General features: G+C 41.1%; 1 protein-coding gene across 4 annotated transcripts in view; it reads right to left on the bottom strand.

Annotated features, from left to right (window-relative positions):
- The window catches only part of LOC127353164 (extended synaptotagmin-2), a 51,830-nt gene extending 32,943 nt beyond the window's left edge, over positions 1-18,887 (bottom strand). For 2 of the 4 annotated variants that reach the window (XM_051382408.1, XM_051382490.1), the window contains exons 1-5: positions 18,717-18,886; positions 17,119-17,506; positions 2,533-2,574; positions 1,301-1,435; positions 133-209 (exon numbers count right to left, since the gene is read on the bottom strand). In XM_051382408.1, coding sequence (XP_051238368.1) covers positions 133-209; positions 1,301-1,435; positions 2,533-2,574; positions 17,119-17,499 — 635 coding nt within the window. In that variant the 5' untranslated portion in view covers positions 17,500-17,506; positions 18,717-18,886. Of the gene's footprint in view, positions 1-132; positions 210-1,300; positions 1,436-2,532; positions 2,575-17,118; positions 17,507-18,716 lie in introns of all 4 variants that reach the window. The other 2 variants (XM_051382250.1, XM_051382326.1) reach the window with 2 other exon arrangements.
- Between the last annotated feature and the right edge of the window lie 1,471 nt (positions 18,888-20,358).

The following is a 20,358-nucleotide window of genomic DNA, read 5'->3' as shown; positions in this document are numbered from 1 at the left end:
ACTGAGCTTCATCCATTCCTAATCATACAGTCTATCTTATCAAGTCATTGTTGGTTTTTCATGGGGTATGTTGACAATAACAGAATATCGACAGCCTTATGAGTCTGTGGATGTGAGAGCTTTACTGCGTACCTGATCTGCAGGTCCATGATGACCTGCCTCTTGTCCACATTCTCCGTGTAAACTTTGACCCCGTTGACTCTCAGCGGCTGCAGATAAAACAGATAAAACAGGAAACACAAGTGAGCAAATCTTTCATAAATCTGCCCAGAGTGGAAAAGTTGGATTGCAACTCTTCAGATCTGCTGTTCATCGCCTACGTACGCCGCTCTGCTCTGAAATGTGAGCGCAGTCTGGCTCAGAACGAGGCTTAAGCCAGAACAGACAAACAAAAGACAGCTTGGTACAAACAAGAGGAGGAATGCTTTTCATAACAGATTAAAAACCCAGATTCACTTTGCTGCTTTTTGTCCTCCTGCAAACAAACGCTCTGAAACGGAGACGAAACGTTCAGTTCAGGGAAGTTCAACAGCAACAAAGTAGACGGAAATAGAAACACGCCAATAAAAGATCTTAACACTGACACTCAGCAGCAGTATTAACCAATAATACCTCATTTCACACGTTTTATCCTCAGTAATACAAATATCTGATAACTTACATACCAGTATTTCATATTTCTCAGTGTGTTTTCCCTTTAAATTAAATGATGCATCACAGTGAACATTACCAGGGTTCACACTCTTTTTTAACTAATCATTTCCAGGAGTTTCTCTTTATTTCCAGGAAATTTGGTCATTTTAATCAATTACCAGTGTTTCCATGACTGGAAAACCACTCTCTAAATTTCCAGCTTTACGTCTGCTTTTATTGTTGCTATAAAACAGTAGTTGTTAGTAGTGTAAGATGTAGGGCTGCAGCTATTGATTATTTACATTATCCATTATTTTGCAGATTATAGATTCATTGTTTGATAAATAAAATGTTAAAAACCTTGAGAAAAAAGTCCAAGATGATGTCTTTAAATGTCTTGTTTAACCCACAGATATTCAGTTTAATATGATATAAAACACAGAAAAGCAGGAAATCTCCATATTTAAAAGACTTGACATTTAAAAAATGACTTTGACTATTACTCAATTACCCAAATAGTTGGCAAATAAATAAAGTTTAAGGTTTGCACTGTTTATTGTCTTGTTTTTGCTTTCTGCGCCTTTTTTTCATGTGTGAAAAACTTAGTTTCAGTTTAAACTACAATAAAAAGAAGTGCTGTGTGCGTTGTATGTCGTCACGTCGTCACCTTGTCGCCCATGTCGATCTTGGTGAAGCAGAAGGTGCTGAGATGAGGGTTGGCGGCCTTCACCGCCGGCTCGATGGTGTCTCTGAACAGCTTGTCCACAAACTGGCAGATAAACGGCCACATCTGTTTCACCGTCTGAGGGAGAGACAGAGAATCAGTCCAGATCCCACAAAGAGCTCGTGACCACATTCCCTGTGACGCCGATACACGCCTGCGATGGTTTTTACTGCGTGCTGCTCGGTGGACTTTTAACAGGCTCCATCCCGAGGAGGAATTACTGCGTTCTCTCTTTATGTGTGGGAAGAGACGGGGAATGAGCTGCTGTCTCATTGTTTGCAGACTGTAGAGGTTGATGTTGCAATGTATTCATTAGGTCTAAATGAGAAAGGGACCAGTGTGTTGTATTTACACTGCGCCTGTAGACGGACTGCAGTACTAACCATTGTGTAAAGCACTGATAAACATACAGCAGAAGGTTCCCACTCTTTCTAAACAATCATATTCCAGGAATTTTCTTGACATTACAGGAAACACTAGCTCATAATAAATAAATAATGCAGGGTTCGTGATGTAGAGTCTCAGGTTCTTTACAGGTAGGAGGTCCATGTTTATACTGCGCAGGTTTTCAGACTAACAGCCAAGTTTCAAACACAATATGGAGTCCACAGTTACATTTTCCAGCTGTTTCCACTGTAAAACTGGTCTCTTAATGTCGTTAATATGCCGTAGTGCTAGGGATTATCACCCGTATTGATCGCCTATCAGCCCCCTCGCAGATAAATGATGGCAATCCTGATCTTTGGAGGAGTCTTTCTTATTACAGCTTTAAATCAGACCCTCTGTCCATGTAAACAACAATAAAAGACAAACACAACAGGACATTAAAAAGCTCTTTTCCTGCTCATCTGCATCCATTAACGTCTGACTGGAAGTCCACCTGGACATTTACAGTAAGTGATGCTCTCTCTCTCTCCCCTCTCTCCCTCTCTCTCTCTCTCTCTCTCTCTCTCTCTCCCTCCCTCTCTCTCTCTCTGCAGGGAGGCGGTAGCACTGGGTCAGGGTCTAGCACAGCTCCAGATTCAGATCCTATTTATATATCCTACCTGTCTTTCTCTGTAAGCTAACAGGTTAACAGCACCTGATGTAGAGCAAACCAGAGAGAGATAAAGGTAATGAGAGTGTGTGTGTGTGTGTGTGTGTGTGTGTGTGTGTGTGTGTGTGTGTGTGTGTACCTTGTTCAGCCACTCCACTCTCTCCACATCTGGATAATGGACCTGTAATGTGAGATAGAAAGGTTAGGAGTTAGATGATTTAAATACAGAATTCCCATCATCACCCAAATGTAGAATTCCACAACTTTTCCATGTTTTTTTCAGGCGCGAGCAGTACGGTTCCCCTTCAACGTGGAAAAAGAAGGGACACCTTGGCAGCAGCCTCATGCCGTAGGGAGGACACAAATCCTCCCCCATTGAGATGGGGGGTGTCACACACTTTATTTCTGCATTCTGGTGAATCTTTATGCACAGTTTGTCCTTTTTACGCATCAATTTTAAAATCATCTGCTGCTCTCAACATGAATGTTGCACCCGGTCACAGACACGGTGCAAAATGATCCCGATATGGGATGATCCTGGATTATATACAGGACAGGTGGCAACCCTGCACTGCAGTCTGCTTCAGTTAGTACAATCTGCAGTGTAAATCCAGACTGAACAACCTCTGACTCTCTCTCTCTTTTTCTTAGAGCAGTGTGATACGTGTACATTTTACATGTTCAGCTGTCATTTAGGGCGATTTCTAATCAACACACAACATCAGCAAAAGGAAATACTATATTTCTCAGTCTCTGGACTCACTGTGGTCTCTTTCCTTTATTGAGATGAGACCAGTTGCCAGTTTATTAGGTTCACCTAGCTAAAACTAATGCAGCATAATGCATTTACACCCCGCCTTCAGGAGGGTTGTCATGCTGTCTCTGAGGCTGTACTTTGTGGTGCTGTTAATGATCGTCTATATGGAGGAGGGTAGACCAATATGTGTGAAACATACACATTTCTAAACCTTAAATTAAATGAGGAAGAGAAAATAAACCAAACTCTGCAGCATTCAGCCGACTGCAGCTCATTACAGCGGTGAATGAAGCTTTAGTGGAGCCTAATTACTGCAGATACACCGCATCCTCTTTCTTATGATACTGTATTATAGAGCTTGTTCTCGTTTTTCCAATGCCAGTTCTCTCTGGCAGAGCACCCAGCTCAAAGCACAGACAGATATTCTCTGGTCCAGCTAGTGAAAGCACGCACACTGTCAGACACTTCACAACCACAGACATTACAAAAGGATGGAAACCCGTAATAATTCAGTAGCTCTTTGTTCAGTTATTCTTTTTTGGAATAACTTTCTCTACATGAATATCATATTTGGTTTTGTGTTTTCTCAGATTTTAAAATCACTCCGTTAGCAGCTGATAGCAGAGGCTGCCATGTACAGTAAGGTGTTCAGTGTGCTTCCTCGCCAAAGCGCTAACGGTGACACTCACACTCACACAGCCATCGGAAGTCACTTTGGGCTCAATGTCTTGTCCAAGGACTCGAATGGACTGGGTGGGATCCAGGAATCAAACTCTCCAATCAACAGGCGAGCTGCTCAACCACCAGAGCAACAGCTGATGGGACTGTCGTTAGGTTCGCAGGTATTTTACATCTACATTTAGACCCGATGGTGGCGCTACAGGAGAAGATAAGGAGTCGTTAAAGTTCAAATCCACCCTGAGGGGTGAACCGAATGTCACAGCAATCCATCCAATAGTTGTTGTAAACATTTCTCTAAAAACCACAAAGTCTCTGGAGGAAAGGTCAGACACAACATCTCATTGTAGTCCGTCCAACAGAGTGCGAACCAAAGCGGTGGACGGACGGACAGACTGACATCCACAGAGCCGAGCTGCTAGCATTGGTGCAAAGAGACTGATGTGTGTTTCACTTTCATCCTACTAAGTGTCACTCTCAGTCAAATGATGGATGTCTCTCAGACAAATGAGGCTCTTTGAAGTGTGTGTGTCTGTATCTGCTGACGACCTGAGAGTGAACGCCACCGCCGCCGCCGCTGTCAGCGCAGCAGCTTTAAAGCCGCCGTGGAGGACGGCGAGTTCGCTGTGACAGACCGGTTACATAACTGACACACTGGGAGGATTGTGCAGAGACACATTTGAATATAGATTACATTCAGGTGGAACAGGAAGGCTTCGCTCTCTAAATAAATAAATAAATAAATAAATAGTGTGTGTATGTGTGTGTGTGCCTCCTCATTTCACTGTTCTGCATTCACCAGAAAATGATCCATGATATATTATTACAAACTATTATTACGAAACAATTGTTAATATGATTCTAAAATCTACATTATGGTTACTGTAGAAACACAGTACATTACATTTTTATCTATATTACTGTCAAATAATTACTGTATGCTACTGTGAATTCACTGCAACGTAATTATTAGCCTGTAATTTACTGTAAAAGTACAATAATATAATTTACAGTGTTGTTTTACTTCCAAAATGGGTCTTTATTTGTTATTATAATAGTTGAGACACACAAAAATGCTTTATATGTGCATTTTTTATGTGTAAAACCTAACGACAAACGTATATTTGGGTTATTTGTGGGCACTTCCAATACATTTTAATGCTTGATTTTAGGTTTAATTCAGAATTCTGTATTATTTCTGTATGATTTGTTATACTGTATAATGTATTTAAACAATTTTAAAGTATACTCCGCACTTCAGCGTTCTCTACACGCCACTTCAGTACTTCTACAAGTGAATTACAACAACAAGACTCTTGTATTTTACACCACCACCCTTTATAAGTCTGCTACCTGTAACGTGCTTCCTCTGCTCGGGGGATGAAGGAGTACCCACTGCCGCCTGTATCTTCTCCAACGAGAACGCAAGGTCACTCTGTCTCACACTAACATGGTGCATGTGGCACATCCAGGGAGTACATACAGGACGGTCCACGTGCACACAGCCGTGTACATAAACAAACAAACTCACACCGATGCCGGCGTCAGCGTCACGATGTCTTCCTCTTTGGGTTAAAATTCCAGTTATGTGCTATTTATAGCACGCTGGCGACAAAGTCTCGTTCAGTGCTGATGGATTTCACGAAGCGTGTCAGCGTCTGATGAGCTGTTTATCTGCAGGTATTACACAGTAAAGTGTGTGTGTGTGTGTGTGTTGAGTTACTGCTGCACTGTACTACCTATCACAGTATTGGTTTAACATGGAGCCATGACCTGGAATAACATTAACTACGGAAGTGTTTTCTGCTTACAATGAGAAGAATAAATCAGATAACTACAATGGCATCATGCTGAACAGGCATGATGCCATTGTATAAATCTTTCATAAAGTCCTCCACGGCTCATTAACAGATAAAAAAGAATAAATATAAAAAAATATCTGAGTTAGCAGCCAACTGAGATCACAAAGGAGGATCCTGAACAAAAATAGATCTTGTTTTAACAACAGAAGTTGGAGCACATATAATAAGAAAGGTTTCTTGTTTTAATCATTGACAGATTTCCTGTTATAATACAAAGTTTCTTGATCAAACAGAAGCATTTGCTGTAAAAACTCAAATATATATCTGACTGGTATTTCTGCCGATATCATAGATATATCAGTACTGGTGTATAACTCGGTTAATATGTAGAAAATGCATTATAGAAGTGATACTGTCAGTCAGAGGTGAATAATAGACCCACTGTCTTCATTATTATGTTGTTGTAAAACGTCCTGCTCAGTATATGTCAGGGGGAATTTAATCAAAAACCTTTAACATTTATCTTAATGTGAAAAACAAACACTGACCGATATTTGGTTATCAATTTTATTAAGCTGTCAAACATTGATACTGGCATTGGGCCAGAGCTTCAGTCCATTTTTGGAGACAGTAGGACAAAATTATATATCTAAGAGCCTCAGTGTGACTTGTAAATATGCCCCTCGCTATTTTTTTAAATCATTATCCCGGGAAACGACAACGATTGGTCAGATTTGCAGAAAAGTTCAAGCTCACGCAAAATTTCCAGGGAAATCGTTGCGATCACAACATCCAAACTTCCTGGAAGGTCTGACGAAAAGGCCCAAAAAGATGAATCCATTCTAGGAAGAAAAGATTTCTTTACGACACAGACATCACGCGACTTCCATGAGAACCCCTGCCAGTGTCAAATTACTCAAACACAGGAAGTCAAATCTACCAGCTGACCGCGCCCCGAACATCAGGAAACACTCATCTCTGTCATGATGTCATGGGAACCCACAAAGTGACATCAGTTACTATCATTTAAGTTCAGTCTAGAGGACAGAGGAGTTACTGGACCGGGCAGGAACCTGCGCCACCAGTCGCACACAGTCAGCTACACTGGCTGCATCTGCTGCGACTTGAAAGATCTCAAAACAAACCCCAAGGAGCTGGAACCGCGGAGCAAATGGAGGAAAGAATGACTCATCTGAGCAATAAAACAGGCGGCGGCAGGAGCTCAGTTTTCTCCCCAACAACAGAGACTGCACGAGGAAAATGTAACATAAAGGAAACTCTGAACAAATGAAGAAGTGCAGTTAAAACTCGAGCGACAACCTGACATCCACGTGAAGTAAACAGGAAATAGGTACTAATGGAGCAGCCGACGTGACTCAGACAAAACTGAGGGATAAAAGTCGAGGCGGGTACAGAGATAAAACAGAAGAAGAGAAGTGTAATAAAAGGCTGTGGGATAAGAAGACAATAATGTATGTATTTGTATCAGAGTGACAAAGCAAGGAAACTGGTTCATTTCCTGGGAACTCTTTACAGCAACAATTGGATTTTCCAGAGAGAAAGGAGGGCAAAGGTTTCTTCAGGTCATTCTCTCATCTGCGCTCAGCAGAAAGCTATAACTCAGTTCACCCTCGTCCTTCCTAATCCCACCCAGTGGCTCACAATGACTGGTACCAACGTAACTACATTTCCATATGGAATAAAACCTGCAGAAGCTGTGATAGATGTGGTATTACCACCCCAAATGACGACAAGTAAAGCTTACTCGCAAGCACTGAGACAAGCCAACAGAGCAAATGAAGCTAAGAGAGCTAACAGGGTTTTCTTTTTTAGACCCCACTGCCACATAACTGAGCTAATGGATGCAACAGATTTCTTTTTTGGTTTAAAAATACTTGCAAGCGTACACTCCAGGTGTATGACTTTGTCTGAACGGTATAGTTCCTCTATTTATTTCACAATCCACCATGACACCTTCCCAGACTCCCAGACGGTGATATAGAAACTGCTATGCGATGTCTGTGCAGTGCATCTGATAAGCTTGCAAACTTATGGATGCATTACGCAAACCGGCCTCCCTGGATCGTGTTTCATCTGCCTGCAGCAACACGCCCACACCAAGCCCCAGACGGTTGCATTAACACGCAGTGCTGTTTTCAATCTCAGTGCCCCCGTAACCTCAAACAGCGAGCAGAGACAAAAACCTGCTTTCTGTAGGGGAGGTTCAGTATGAGAGGCTGGGAGCTCTCTGTCCAACTGATCTGGAACAGGAAGTCCTATTCTGCTCATAGACGTCGTTACGTGACTCACAGCTGAAGCACTTGGGCTGGTACGACACTCTCCAGGTTCAATCATCAGTACAAAAGATTAAGAAACTTAAGAAAAAGTCTCTGTTTTACTGATGGAAAGTCGAAGGTACAAGCAAAAAAAAGAGTCGGCAAAAACTACTAATAATAACGAGCTAAACCTCGAACTAAAGGTGTGTTAGAAAACTTCTCCGTGCTAACAGTGGCCGGCTCGTGGGTAGTGAGATTTGATGATCCTCAAAAACAAAGTGGAAATAATTCAAACTGGTGCCGAAGAGCCCCGTGTTTCTGTGTTTAGTGACATTAAAGACATCCTTTAAAGGACAAACACTTCCGGGAACCAGCGGCCGATCCCTCTCCACAACTCCACCGGTGATCACGGTAACGCCTGAAGCTTTCCTCCGAGTTACGCACATGTCTCTTTGTGTCAAAGCGGGTCAAGTGGGTGAGACTCACAGTCCAACTATGTAACAGCTGTTTGGAAATCCTAACCTCCCTTTCCCAGCCACACCCCCCCCCCATACAATGCATGTGTTTGTGTATGTGAGAGAGAGAGAGAGAGAGGTGTGGAGAGGATGAATAATCCTGTCGAGAGCTGCTGGAATTTATCCATTTAAACTGTAGCTGACGAGCTGAAATCATTTTATTTCCTGTCATCCTGCTGCTCGGGTTCCGGTGGGAGGACGGTGGCTCTCCTCTCTCTGAGGTGACAACCAAAATAACAAGAAAATCTGCTCGATCAGCTTCTCCTCAGACAGCAGGAGGCGCTGAAAGGTGCAGGAAGACGCAACCTATGTGACGGCTGCTCCGCGCTGACGTCTATATTTAGAGAGAGAGAGAGACGAGCTGTGGTAGGCGTGAGGAGGAGGATCGACCGCAGACTGATCAGTCGAGGAAATCCAGATCTCTACTGTAGAACCAGACTAGATATAACACAATCTGTATACGTATGTTATTGATAACCTCCTGTGGACTGCAGTGGATTGACAACAGTGTCATTTAAATTGTGTGAAGAAAATAAAGCTTGTTGTGGATGATTAGACTCAAATGGTGCATCATCAATAAGCCGATGAATAGATAAGTTATCAACTATTAATCAGCAACTATTCTGTTAATCGATTCATTATTTTGACTTTTTTTTTTTTTGAGAAAAAATGTCCAATTATGAGTATTTCCTGGTTCCTTTGGTCCTCTATGACAATTAACTGAATCCGAAATCTAAATGTGGACAGAACAAGACATTAGAGGACGTCACCTAGGGTTTGGGGAAACAATGATCAACATTTTCTGACATTTTATAGACCAAATGACGAACGGATTAATCGAGAAAATGGTCGACAGATTAATTGATAATGATAATAAGCGTTAGCCGCTACAGAAACAGAATAAGGTTCTGTTGGGCTTCCATTAATCAGTTGGAAAACATTCAGTTTTCAGCACTTTTCCTCTTCAAGCTTTAAAAACTGTCAGCACAGCTTTTGAGTATATATATTATATTAATTTAACACAGGAGTATCTGCGAGCGTCAGTCTACAGTCTGAAAGAGCTCGTGCTGGTTGAAGATAAATGTTTATGATGAGTTGTGTTGTTGAAAGCTGTTTTTTTGCTCATTCACTGTGTTTTTTGTTGTGCGTTTTCTCTATAAAACCTGTGACAAGCTAAATTTCCCTCGAAGGACAACACGGTTTGAATACATTTGAATGGAAACTGAACATTTGGCAGCGTCGTACCCTCGTCCCCTCTCAGCCAGTGAGTGACCGGACTGTCTGTAGAACTGCTGACGACTCAGTATCTGAGGCCAACGATTACATTTCGATTTTTAAAAACCTCTCACCAGTTTCTAGAAAGGTTACAGTATTGACGTATACACTTAAAACTAGATTTTCTGTTCATATTTAACATTGCTGCACTGAACTGTCTCAACATGTCTCAACGTAGGACTCACTGTGGGATACCTGACACCTAAATGTGGAAACCTAGAGGAAAGGTTTGCCTGGAGGACAATAGTTGTGACTCATCTGCAAAGCTGATGTTTTATAGAAATACAACTGATTTAATGACTTTACTTTAAATGCAAAGCAATCCAGAAGAAAGCTATCAAGCTGAAATCTACATATATTGTTGTAGTACACACTTTATGCACATTATTGTCTATTAGATGGATGTTGCCAACTATAACGAGGGAAATGAGGAAGTGTATAAAGTTTGAACATACTTTTGAAGAGAGAAATGTTCTCAATACTACCAATAAACAGTCTCTTTGCGTAGTTAATTATAACTTAAACTAAATCTGACTGTGATCCTGCTGTGAGTACCAACTAGAGTCTGAGTGACGTTTCACTTGGCTGATATCACAGACATACTGGTATCACTGTATACGTTATCCTACATGTGCCGATATGTGCCGATTGAATGCAGAAAAACTTGCTTGTGGTAACATACTGTTATCCCTGCAAAGTTTAACCTGCAGGGTGCGCTGTGATTTACAATACTTTACAATACTTACAACAACAAGTGTTTGATCGTTTCAAATTAAAGTTATTTGTTTGAGAAAGCAGCTTTCTGAGTACCTTTGCAGTCATATCGGTGCACAATCCACATAGAAAAGCTCAAAAACTCTTCACTGTATCTGTAATTGGTGGACAAGTTCTCAATTAAAACAACGACTATGAGGGTGACAGTGATCTTTAACTGTGTGTTGGGTCTGTTTACATCCATATTAAGTCGAGACTGTAGGAACTGTGGGCCTCCATCGTAGGAGAGGATAAAAAGGGCCAACCATCTGCACTCAGTTCAACAGATGTGGATGTAAACGCCCTCAAATAAAGACCAACGTCAGCACTTTCAGCCTGATAGTCACTGATGTGCTGAAGAACAGAGTTAAACAGGCTTGGAGGTGGAAGCGGGACAGAGCAGCACATTGTTTCCATTCACTGCCGCGGAGAGCTGAGCCCCGCCCTTTGGCACATCAGAAGAACAGGGAGGCCCCACCCACGCCATGTCATACGAGCACACCGAGAGCGAGAGAAGGTGGAGAGACAACAGAAAGAGGCACAGAAAGAGAAACAGTTACCCTGCGGTCCCAGTAACTTTCCACGTCTGTCCTTCGTCTGTTTCAAACCACACAGAGGAAAAGGGTTGAGTTCGCCTCCTGCACCACATCCACAATCATCCACAGACATCCCCATCCTACAGAGGAACCGGCCCAGTACAGCCAGCCACCTGAAGATCTCCAACATTCGTGCAAACAGCTAAATAATCCAGATTTCATACTGCTGGGTTTTGTAGTTCCTGAGCTTTCAGTCGCACCGAAAACGGAGAGAAATGATCAACTTACTGTCTCAATAATATATTGGCTTATCTGTTAAAGTCATCAGGAAAGTCAGAAACATTCAATGGGGTTTCATAACATTATAAATTAAATACCTTTGATTCGAGCTGCATTTCCACCCAAAGTACCCTGAACTTTTAGTGCCAGGAGCTACTTCTGAAGGAGCTAAAAGGCTCTTTCAGCCCGCTGCTGTCTGCGTTTCCGCCGCGGTATAAAGACTTATGAAGATTAAAGAGTAAAAATGGAAAAAATCTGAAAGTACTACCACCCCGAGCAGGGGCTTTTTTATGGGTAAAATATGGAAATGCAGTTTGGATGTGAGTCTGGAGTTCCTGCGCTGCTTTACACTGTGATAAAATACTTTATATATTGATTGGATTATGTAAATAATGTTACTACCTGGGCGTACCCGGCTTGGATTTGCATTACAGTTACTGGCTTTCATTTGTCTGTTATGGTTTTCCCCCCGGTTGACCTTTGCTCCCCCGACACTTCTTCTTATTGTTAAATGTGATAAAGCAATCAATCCAAAACCAATTCAACTGGCTAACAGCTTCAAGGGTTCCCGCTCTTTCTAAGAAATCATTTTCCAGGACTTTTCCAGGACATTTTCCAGGGGTTTTTCTCCTTTTGTCTGACGGTACAGGACAGCGCTTGCTCACAATGGGACGCTCCACGTTAGCTCGCTTGGAAATAGCCAAATACCAAACCAAAATACATCTGCTTACGTGTTAAAAGAAGTTTAGAAAGTAGTTTGCTGCACATAAACTTAACAATTATCATCCACAACAACAGATGTAATCTGACTGAGTGGCTAAATTACAGGATATTTGGTCATTTTATTCCATTTCCGGGTGTTTCCACGACTGGAAAACTAGTCTCTAAATCTCTTTGGGTTTTCCAGATATTCCAGGACGGCCTTACATTAACAAGAGTCGGGGAGGATAACCACAACATCTCTCTCTCTAAAGACAGAGACGCCCGTCCTAAGCCTGGAAAAATCCTCCACATAAATGTCTAGTGCTCTGTGCTACTGTGACGGAGGTATTTCAGTGACACCCAGTCAAAACACTCAGTATCAGCGTATTATACAAACGTCTGGCTCTGATATATATTTATATCTCTCATATATCAGCTGTAGTATTGGATTCAGCTCCACGGGAATGTGGTTGCACTATATAAACATTATTAGGCAGCCGTAAAACGTCCAGACCAACAGTTTACTGACCTCATTCCTCTTCAGTGAGGCTGCTGTTGCAGACATTTCATCATACCCCGACCCCATCCATCACTCCCTGACACCCAGCAGTCACCTGGGATTACCTCTGCTTCTACAGTGTTTATATGTTCCTGCAGTTGTAAATCCATTTAACATAAGAAATGTAAAGTTCAGTCAATTCTAAATACACAGAACTGATTGGACACACTGATATCACTTGTGTTTGAGCATGAAAATGTGACAATTTGACAAATAAAATGTTATTTTCAGCCAAAGTTCAGGACAAAAAAAAAAAAATAAAATTATATTTCCTGTCATGCATTTTAATCACATTAAGAGCTTTAAAAGGTTGCACGCTGGATTCTTATCTCTGATCCGTTCGTCACAAACTTTATGATTTTCCAGCTTGTATGGATCAAAGGATTACGGAGCAATCGAGTTAATGGTGGATGGACGCAGTGAGTTACAGAAAACTGAGACTGAAACGACGGCGTAACTTTGATATTAACGTTTAAGAACTGACTGCGACCGTTATCTGTGGAGGAAGACTCTGAGATGTGGTTGAAAGCAGAGCTGCCACTAACTAAATCATTGTTTTCTCCATTAATCTTTTGGTCTACCAAAAAAAAACAGTGAAAAATACCCAACACAACATCCCAGAGTCCACGGTGGCGTCACCAAATGTCTTATTTTATTTAACCAACAGTCCAAAAACCCAAAGATATTCAGTTTATTAATGTAAGAGGAAGAAAAGCAGCAAATTCTTACATTGAAGAAGCTGGAATCATCCATTTTTTTTTACATTTTTGCTTGAAAAAATTTATCAAATAATCTTTGATCTGGACTTTGAGTTTATTTTGTAAACAATAATGAAAATAACTGTCAGTTGCTGCTTTAACATTCTTATACTTTGGCTCATGAAGACATTATCTGTTAGTCAAACTGTAAATTAAACTATTGTTTTACCCTTTATAGAAGATTTGTCGTGGTGTTGCATTACGTACAGTGTCCATAAAACATCCACATTAATAATTTACAGGCCACAAATGTTTGTTTACTTGTTGCTTATGAAAGCCACAACAATTGCATGACCTTCTACACCGCTGCCTCCACTTCAGAGAGTGTCTCTTTGGTTGTAAACACGCATTATTTCTGATCTTTAAAAGCTCTTATCTGTGTGTACGTTGATTTTTATGAGCCAGTCGGTGGTGAAACTCATCAAAACTGTACATTTTCCTGAAACTGAGCCAGTCCAGATGCATCAGTGTGAGTCTGAGAGCAGCGAGGGACTCAGTTTGTCTTCACCGAGATAAAAGTGTAGCATTACCTCAGGCGTTTGTTAACTACGAGCTGCTGCCCACGCCGCCTATCAGGCCTCATTCTAGGCATATTTTCAGCGAGCGCGAGCCAAGGCGACGGGCTCTCCACCAAAAATCCATATTTCGGTGATGAGAACAGTTGCTTTACACTGCGTGCCAATACGTGCAGATGTGGCTCATTGTGTTCATTATACAGAGTGCTGGTTTTATACAGTGTGTCTGCTGCTGACCAACTGAAGGGGAAACTGTATGAAATCAGCCCAGATAAAAACCCACCTGTCGCTCCCTGTGTTCAGTCTAAATTGAACAGAAGTGATGCATCCTTTAGACAAATAAATGCAATGAACAGAACTGCCAATTAAAACAAAAGTACTTGTTGAATTTTTGTGCTAAAATAGTCGATTAATTAAACAATTAACAGAACATTACGACTGAATACATGTTGCTGGTTTTTTTTCTTGTTTTTATATCATTATAAAGTGGAAATCTTTGGGGTTTTTGGGTGTTGATTGTGCAAAAAAAAGTCACATTATGATATTTCTGAACATCTTCTGGGACTTTATAAGGTTTATAATGAATCACTTGGTTGATTATACTTGTTTTGAGCACATTCCTCATGTTACAAACCCAATGACACACAATGAATTTATTGAACGTACCTCTCGGACTGAGGGCTAACGTTTAAATAATCTCTTAAAAATTACAATTAACTGGTCTTTTGTTAGTACAACGGCAAGTAATTAAACATCAGTTAGAGATTAGATTATTTTCTGAAAATGTTGTTAATCTTGGTATTCACCTGCCACCTGAAGAGAAACATTTAATTTCTGCGTTCTGCGTTTTAATTCATGTGAACTGAAGTGAGTGAAGTGCTCGAGAAGCTGCGGTGGACTTATAATTACTTTTTGGAAGTTTTACAGACTATATTATTTCCACTAATGACGTCAGATTAAACACAATAGTGGTTATTAATGGTGGTTATTGGCTGCAGAGTTCTGACTGAACTGCATTATGTGTCTCTCTGTCTTTCTATGAGCTTTTAATCATTGAGGTTTGAGGTTAGTGTGTCAGAGGGGAAACAGATCAAGTATCTTCTATGAGTGACGGGGACAGACTGACACCGTCTGAGCGTCTATCAGGGGGTCAGAGGTCACTGCTGATTGTCTGGCTCATTATCAGAAGGACACATTAACCCTTTGACATCCTTTCACTGGTTTCTCAGTTTCCCTTTAATCAGGCTAACAATGAGCTGTCAATCAGCATCGTTTGCTTCACACATTCAAACGTCATTAGCTGTGTCGCTGGGGGTTAAAACATCTGTCGCACACAGAGTCGGTCAAACAGGGAACATAAAGACAAAAGATAAGCCTGCTGACTCACTACACAACAACCCTGACAGCTGCTCTACCGTGTGGCTGCGTACGGCGTGCAGCATCGGGCCCGCGGGGCTGCTGCTGAGCGCTGTGTTTCTCAAGGTCTGTGTGATAATGGATGCGTTGATGGGACGCTCTGTGACAGGAGGGAGGGGCGCTGTGTTTGGGTCTGGCTGCCATCCACTCAGCCTCTCTCACAGTTTTCTGCCATCATCATCACCGTCGATAACAGAGAATATTACTGCAGAACGCCTTTTTATTACAGCGGCACTGAGCCTGTGTGCAGTCTGGGGAACGGGCGATAAAATGCATCGTGATTACATAAAAGATCTTTAAAAGTTCAGAATCAGATTGTTAAAGACCCGACTGCATGAGATGCCATAGATCAAGTGTCAGTTGTTAAACTATTAATCTTTAAAATAATGTTGAAAGTCAGTAACTACAAGATAAAAACATTTGAAATGCTCCTTTTTATTATCTATTGTCCTCAGCAAATAAACCTGTTTTTAAAGTAACACAGCGTGGTAATATGAAAACCACACAGCGGCCACTTCATCAGGTACGCCTGTATGATCAAATGCAACCGAATACTCTTCTGATCGCTCCTGAAGGCGTTAATACAAGCATGTTCCCACACATGTAACTCTGTAATCCAGCAGACAAACAGGGACACTTCTCACACAGCCTCTTCAGCGGGGTCTCCTCTCTCGTGCGGTACTTTAACTTTAACAGTAAGAGTTTCTGTCTTTGAGCTACAGGCAGGAGTGTGCGAGGTGCACCTGAAATAAACTCTCCAGTCATTGTGGATTTAACAAAGCTTGGAAATTACAAATGGAGCCACGCACTGCTGGAGCAAAGCTTCCCATCCATTTCCCTGCTGTTAAAAAAAAGCTTTTGGGAAAACATGGTGCTCTAATGAATCTCCGTCAACACCGACTAAATGAACTCACTGGCAGAGTTAGCTGACGAGCTATTGGTTGTTTTAAGTACACACCCTGCTAGGAACTAGTCATTTGGGCTGGGTGAACTCACCACATGTCAAGACCAAAGAATGTAATAGAGAGAGAGAGAGAGAGAGAGAGAGAGAGAGAGAGAGAGAGAGAATGGCAGCTATGTGGAAGGCGTGTGTGGCCGGGCAACCTCATCTTTTCTTCATACCGGTTCCTTATTGTGGCGTACTCTGACGGGCAACCGCACCAACAGAAAGTGAAAATCAGGACAGGTTTCACGAGCTTTAATGGTGGCAGCCCGCGGAGGCTCAAAGGCCAAGTGTAAATTATTCATAGAGGACTTCAGGCGGTGGTCAACGGGATTGAAATGATCAAAAAGAGCCCTGAAACTGAGCCTGTGTGACCTTTCTGACGTCTATTTGTGAGACAACAAAGACTGTTTCTGTGCTGTAAGATGAAAGTGTCAGAGTATGATGCGTGCCTTTATTCCTGGTCGTCCAAGGTAAAACTGCACCATCTGAGAAATGTTCTGGAGCAACTCATGGGCTCACGCTGTCGGCCGTTTTGGAATATCTAACCTGCCAAAAGCTATTTATTTTCTGCTTTCGTTGCCAGCTCCACTGCCCAAAAACTGCCAACTCCACCAATAAAATCATTTAGGATCATTTCTCATAGGAGTTTTCACACACAAGAGTTTGGAAAGGTTAACCACTAACCCGAACGAGGAAATGACAGGGTACTGGTCTGATTGTTGGATTGGTTCTCTGGTTAGTAAGTAGGATAGTGTTATTCCCCCAGTACATTTATTCTGAGTGATGAAAACCAGTGGGACGAACAACTACAGCTCCATTTTTGGCCATGGCAGTAAATCTCTATCAGCACAGTTTGGCAGGAAAACAGTGGATGTTGACGTCCTTCCCTCGGCTGGAAGGACAGCCGAGGGAAGGAAGGGAGACAGCGATAACACGGGGGTAACAACGGAGGACCTACCCATGGTGGCAGCTCGGCAGTGGGCACACTCTGCTTCACCACTTTCTCCTCGTGCTCCAGGAACGCTAAGGCCCGGTTTATCCTGTAGTCCTTGCTGCCGTGGTTCTTCCTCCAGTAGAACAACATGGCGAGTCCGATCAGAACCCAGCTGAAGCTGAACTCGAAGTATCCCAGGATGTAGATCGGGAAGATGATGGCGAAGGTCTTGCCGAATTTAATCCACATTTGGGTGACGTCCGTCAGGGACGACTGGGACTCTTCCTCCAGCTCCTCCGGGGACAGAGGCGGGCCGATGGTGGAGCCCACCGGGGAGCTGGGCGCCGCGATGGGTCCGTTCACCCTGGCGCCCGGTCCCGCCGAACCCTCCATCCTGTTACTCATTTCCCTGCTGGAGAGAGAGAGAGAGAGAGAGAGAGAGAGAGAGAGAGAGAGAGAGAGAGAGAGATTTAGTGTCTGGTCACACAGCAGAGGCCTCATGATGCAAGATTATCTCCAGCGGTCAAAGTTCAAACAACTATATCACAGACATGCAGCAGTTAGAATAAAACAGCATTAAGCATGACAAAGAAACAACAAGCCGACTATTGAGCCTCTTAAATGTACTAATGTATTTAATATAGGTGTAAATGCATGAAGAATATAGACATAATATTCACTTCCTGTTAACCAAAATAAAACTGCTTGTATTTCAGAATATTATTATATATTACAAAGGTGTAATTACACTGTAATATCTACTGTGAAGTATCACTGAAGATCTTAACATTTGAGAATATAATTCGTTATATATTCATTAATCAAACAAGGATATAACACATAATTATTCAGTAATAGGACAACACTATATTTCTTCAATAAATTGGGATTAAAAAGTTGCAAATGACTGATTAACGTCACTAAAACCTCAAATGGCTCCACATTAGACCAAATATTATTTTATTATTTTATCTGTAAACTACATTAAAATACTGTTCTTATCGTTTACAGATTGTTTTCCCAGTCTTTACTGCATATCCATACAGGCTGCTGGTTGAACTGTCATGCCTGCCTTCCTGTATGGAGAGGACGTCATAACGAAACTCCCTTCACAAAAATGTCCATTTCTTTTAAACCTTTATTCCTGGGAGAACTGGCAACGGTACGCGCCTAAAACAGAGGATTTTACTACATACTACGAAGCATTTAGAGGCGATCTCTAATTCGGCATACATCCAATACACCTAAACACTATAATTTAGTGAGTATTTCAACTTTGAAAAGTGCCTCAGCCGTTGTCAGCGAAAACAAACCGCCGTGGCTGGCAACGATTAGTGTAATGAATAACTTACAGGTTGTACTAAAATACATGTTGTTTGGTTTGGTTGTATGTGTGCCGAATTAAAGAGCACCCGCTTCTAAATCCAAATATCACCTCGGTTACTGGTTACGGTGTGTAAAACGTAACCGTTAAACACGGCGACTCTTAACTGCCACGTTTTTTGAACGGAGTCCGTCGTGACGTTCTCTCCACAAAGTGACACGTATCGGGGGGGGCTTAACCACCAGCACTGCGTACACCAAACACAACTTATTCCTCCACGTTAAAGAAACACACTCACCGTTATCCACCTGCGACATTCGCGTTATCCCGTATAAAATAAATAAACCGAGGTTCACTGTGGCAGCCCGGTGCTCTGCATGGCGGCCAGCTAAACTCTGATTAAGCCCGTCTCCCCTTCAGCACATCTCGCTGTGAGGGCGGCCAGTCCGTCGGTGTCAACCAGCCCGCAGGAAACTGTCATAGCGGGAAAGAGGTCAGCCTCCGACGGGGAGGGAGCTTCGAATGCAGCAGCTCAGCGGCGGTTCCCGGCGCCATCTTGCGGCGGAAATAACGGTTACCGAGTTTAGTGTGAATCCGCCGTCAGTGTGTCACAGACGTTAGTGTTTTAGTTTAGTGACTGCCAATGTGACTAAAAACGATTATAATGAGAAGGTTTCTCAACACAATGAAAAGGGTTCTGTTATTTTGAGATATTAAGTCATTATTTTGAGATATTAAGTCATTATTTTGAGATATATGTCATTATTTTGACCGAGTTTAGTGGAACCGCCGTCAGGTGTCACAGACGTTAGTGTTTTAGTTTAGTGACTGCCAATGTACTAAAAACGATTATAATGAGAAGGTTTCTCAACACAATGAAAAGGGTTCTGTTATTTTGAGATATTAAGTCATTATTTTGAAATGTATATTATTATTTTGAGATATTAAGTCATTATTTTGAAATTTAAGTTATTATTTTGAGATATTAAGTCATTATTTTAATATATTAAGTCATTATTTTGAAATTTAAGTCATTATTTTGAGATATATGTCATTATTTTAAGATATTAAGTCATTATTTTGAAATGTATGTCATTATTTTGAGATATTAAGACATTATTTTGAAATGTATGTCATTATTTTGAAATTTAAGTCATTATTTTGAAATTTAAGTCATTATTTTGAGATATTAAGTCATTATTTTGAAACTTAAATTATTATTTTGAGATATATGTCATTATTTTGACCGAGTTTAGTGTGAATCCGCCGTCAGTGTGTCACAGACGTTAGTGTTTTAGTTTAGTGACTGCCAATGTGACTAAAAACGATTATAATGAGAAGGTTTCTCAACACAATGAAAAGGGTTCTGTTATTTTGAGATATTAAGTCATTATTTTGAGATATTAAGTCATTATTTTGAAATTTAAGTCATTATTTTGAAATTTAAGTCATTATTTTGAGATATAAGTCATTATTTTGAGATATTAAGTCATTATTTTGAGATATTAAGTCATTATTTTGAAACTTAAATTATTATTTTGAGATATATGTCATTATTTTGACCGAGTTTAGTGTGAATGTGTGCACAGACTTAGTGTTTTAGTTTAGTACGCCAATGTGACTAAAAACGATTATAATGAAAGGTTTCCAACACAATGAAAAGGGTTCTATTATTTTGAGATATAAGTCATTATTTTGAGATATTAAGTCATTATTTTGAGATATTAAGTCATTATTTTGAGATATTAAGTCATTATTTTGAAATATAAGTCATTATTTTAAGATACTAAGTCATTATTTTGAGAAAGTTTCTCATTATAATGACTCAAAGAATCTTTTTTCCCCTGTCACACTGACAGAAATGGGCTTCCATACAATAATAATTCCATAATGGTAATCTAGTCCAGGGTTGACGATTATAAATTTAATATATCCTATTT

Source organism: Dicentrarchus labrax, unplaced genomic scaffold, assembly GCF_905237075.1.
Source record: "Dicentrarchus labrax unplaced genomic scaffold, dlabrax2021, whole genome shotgun sequence".
NCBI classification, from domain to species: Eukaryota; Metazoa; Chordata; class Actinopteri; family Moronidae; genus Dicentrarchus; species Dicentrarchus labrax.
Note: the sequence above shows the minus strand (reverse complement) of the source record. Positions and strands in the feature narration are given on the sequence as shown.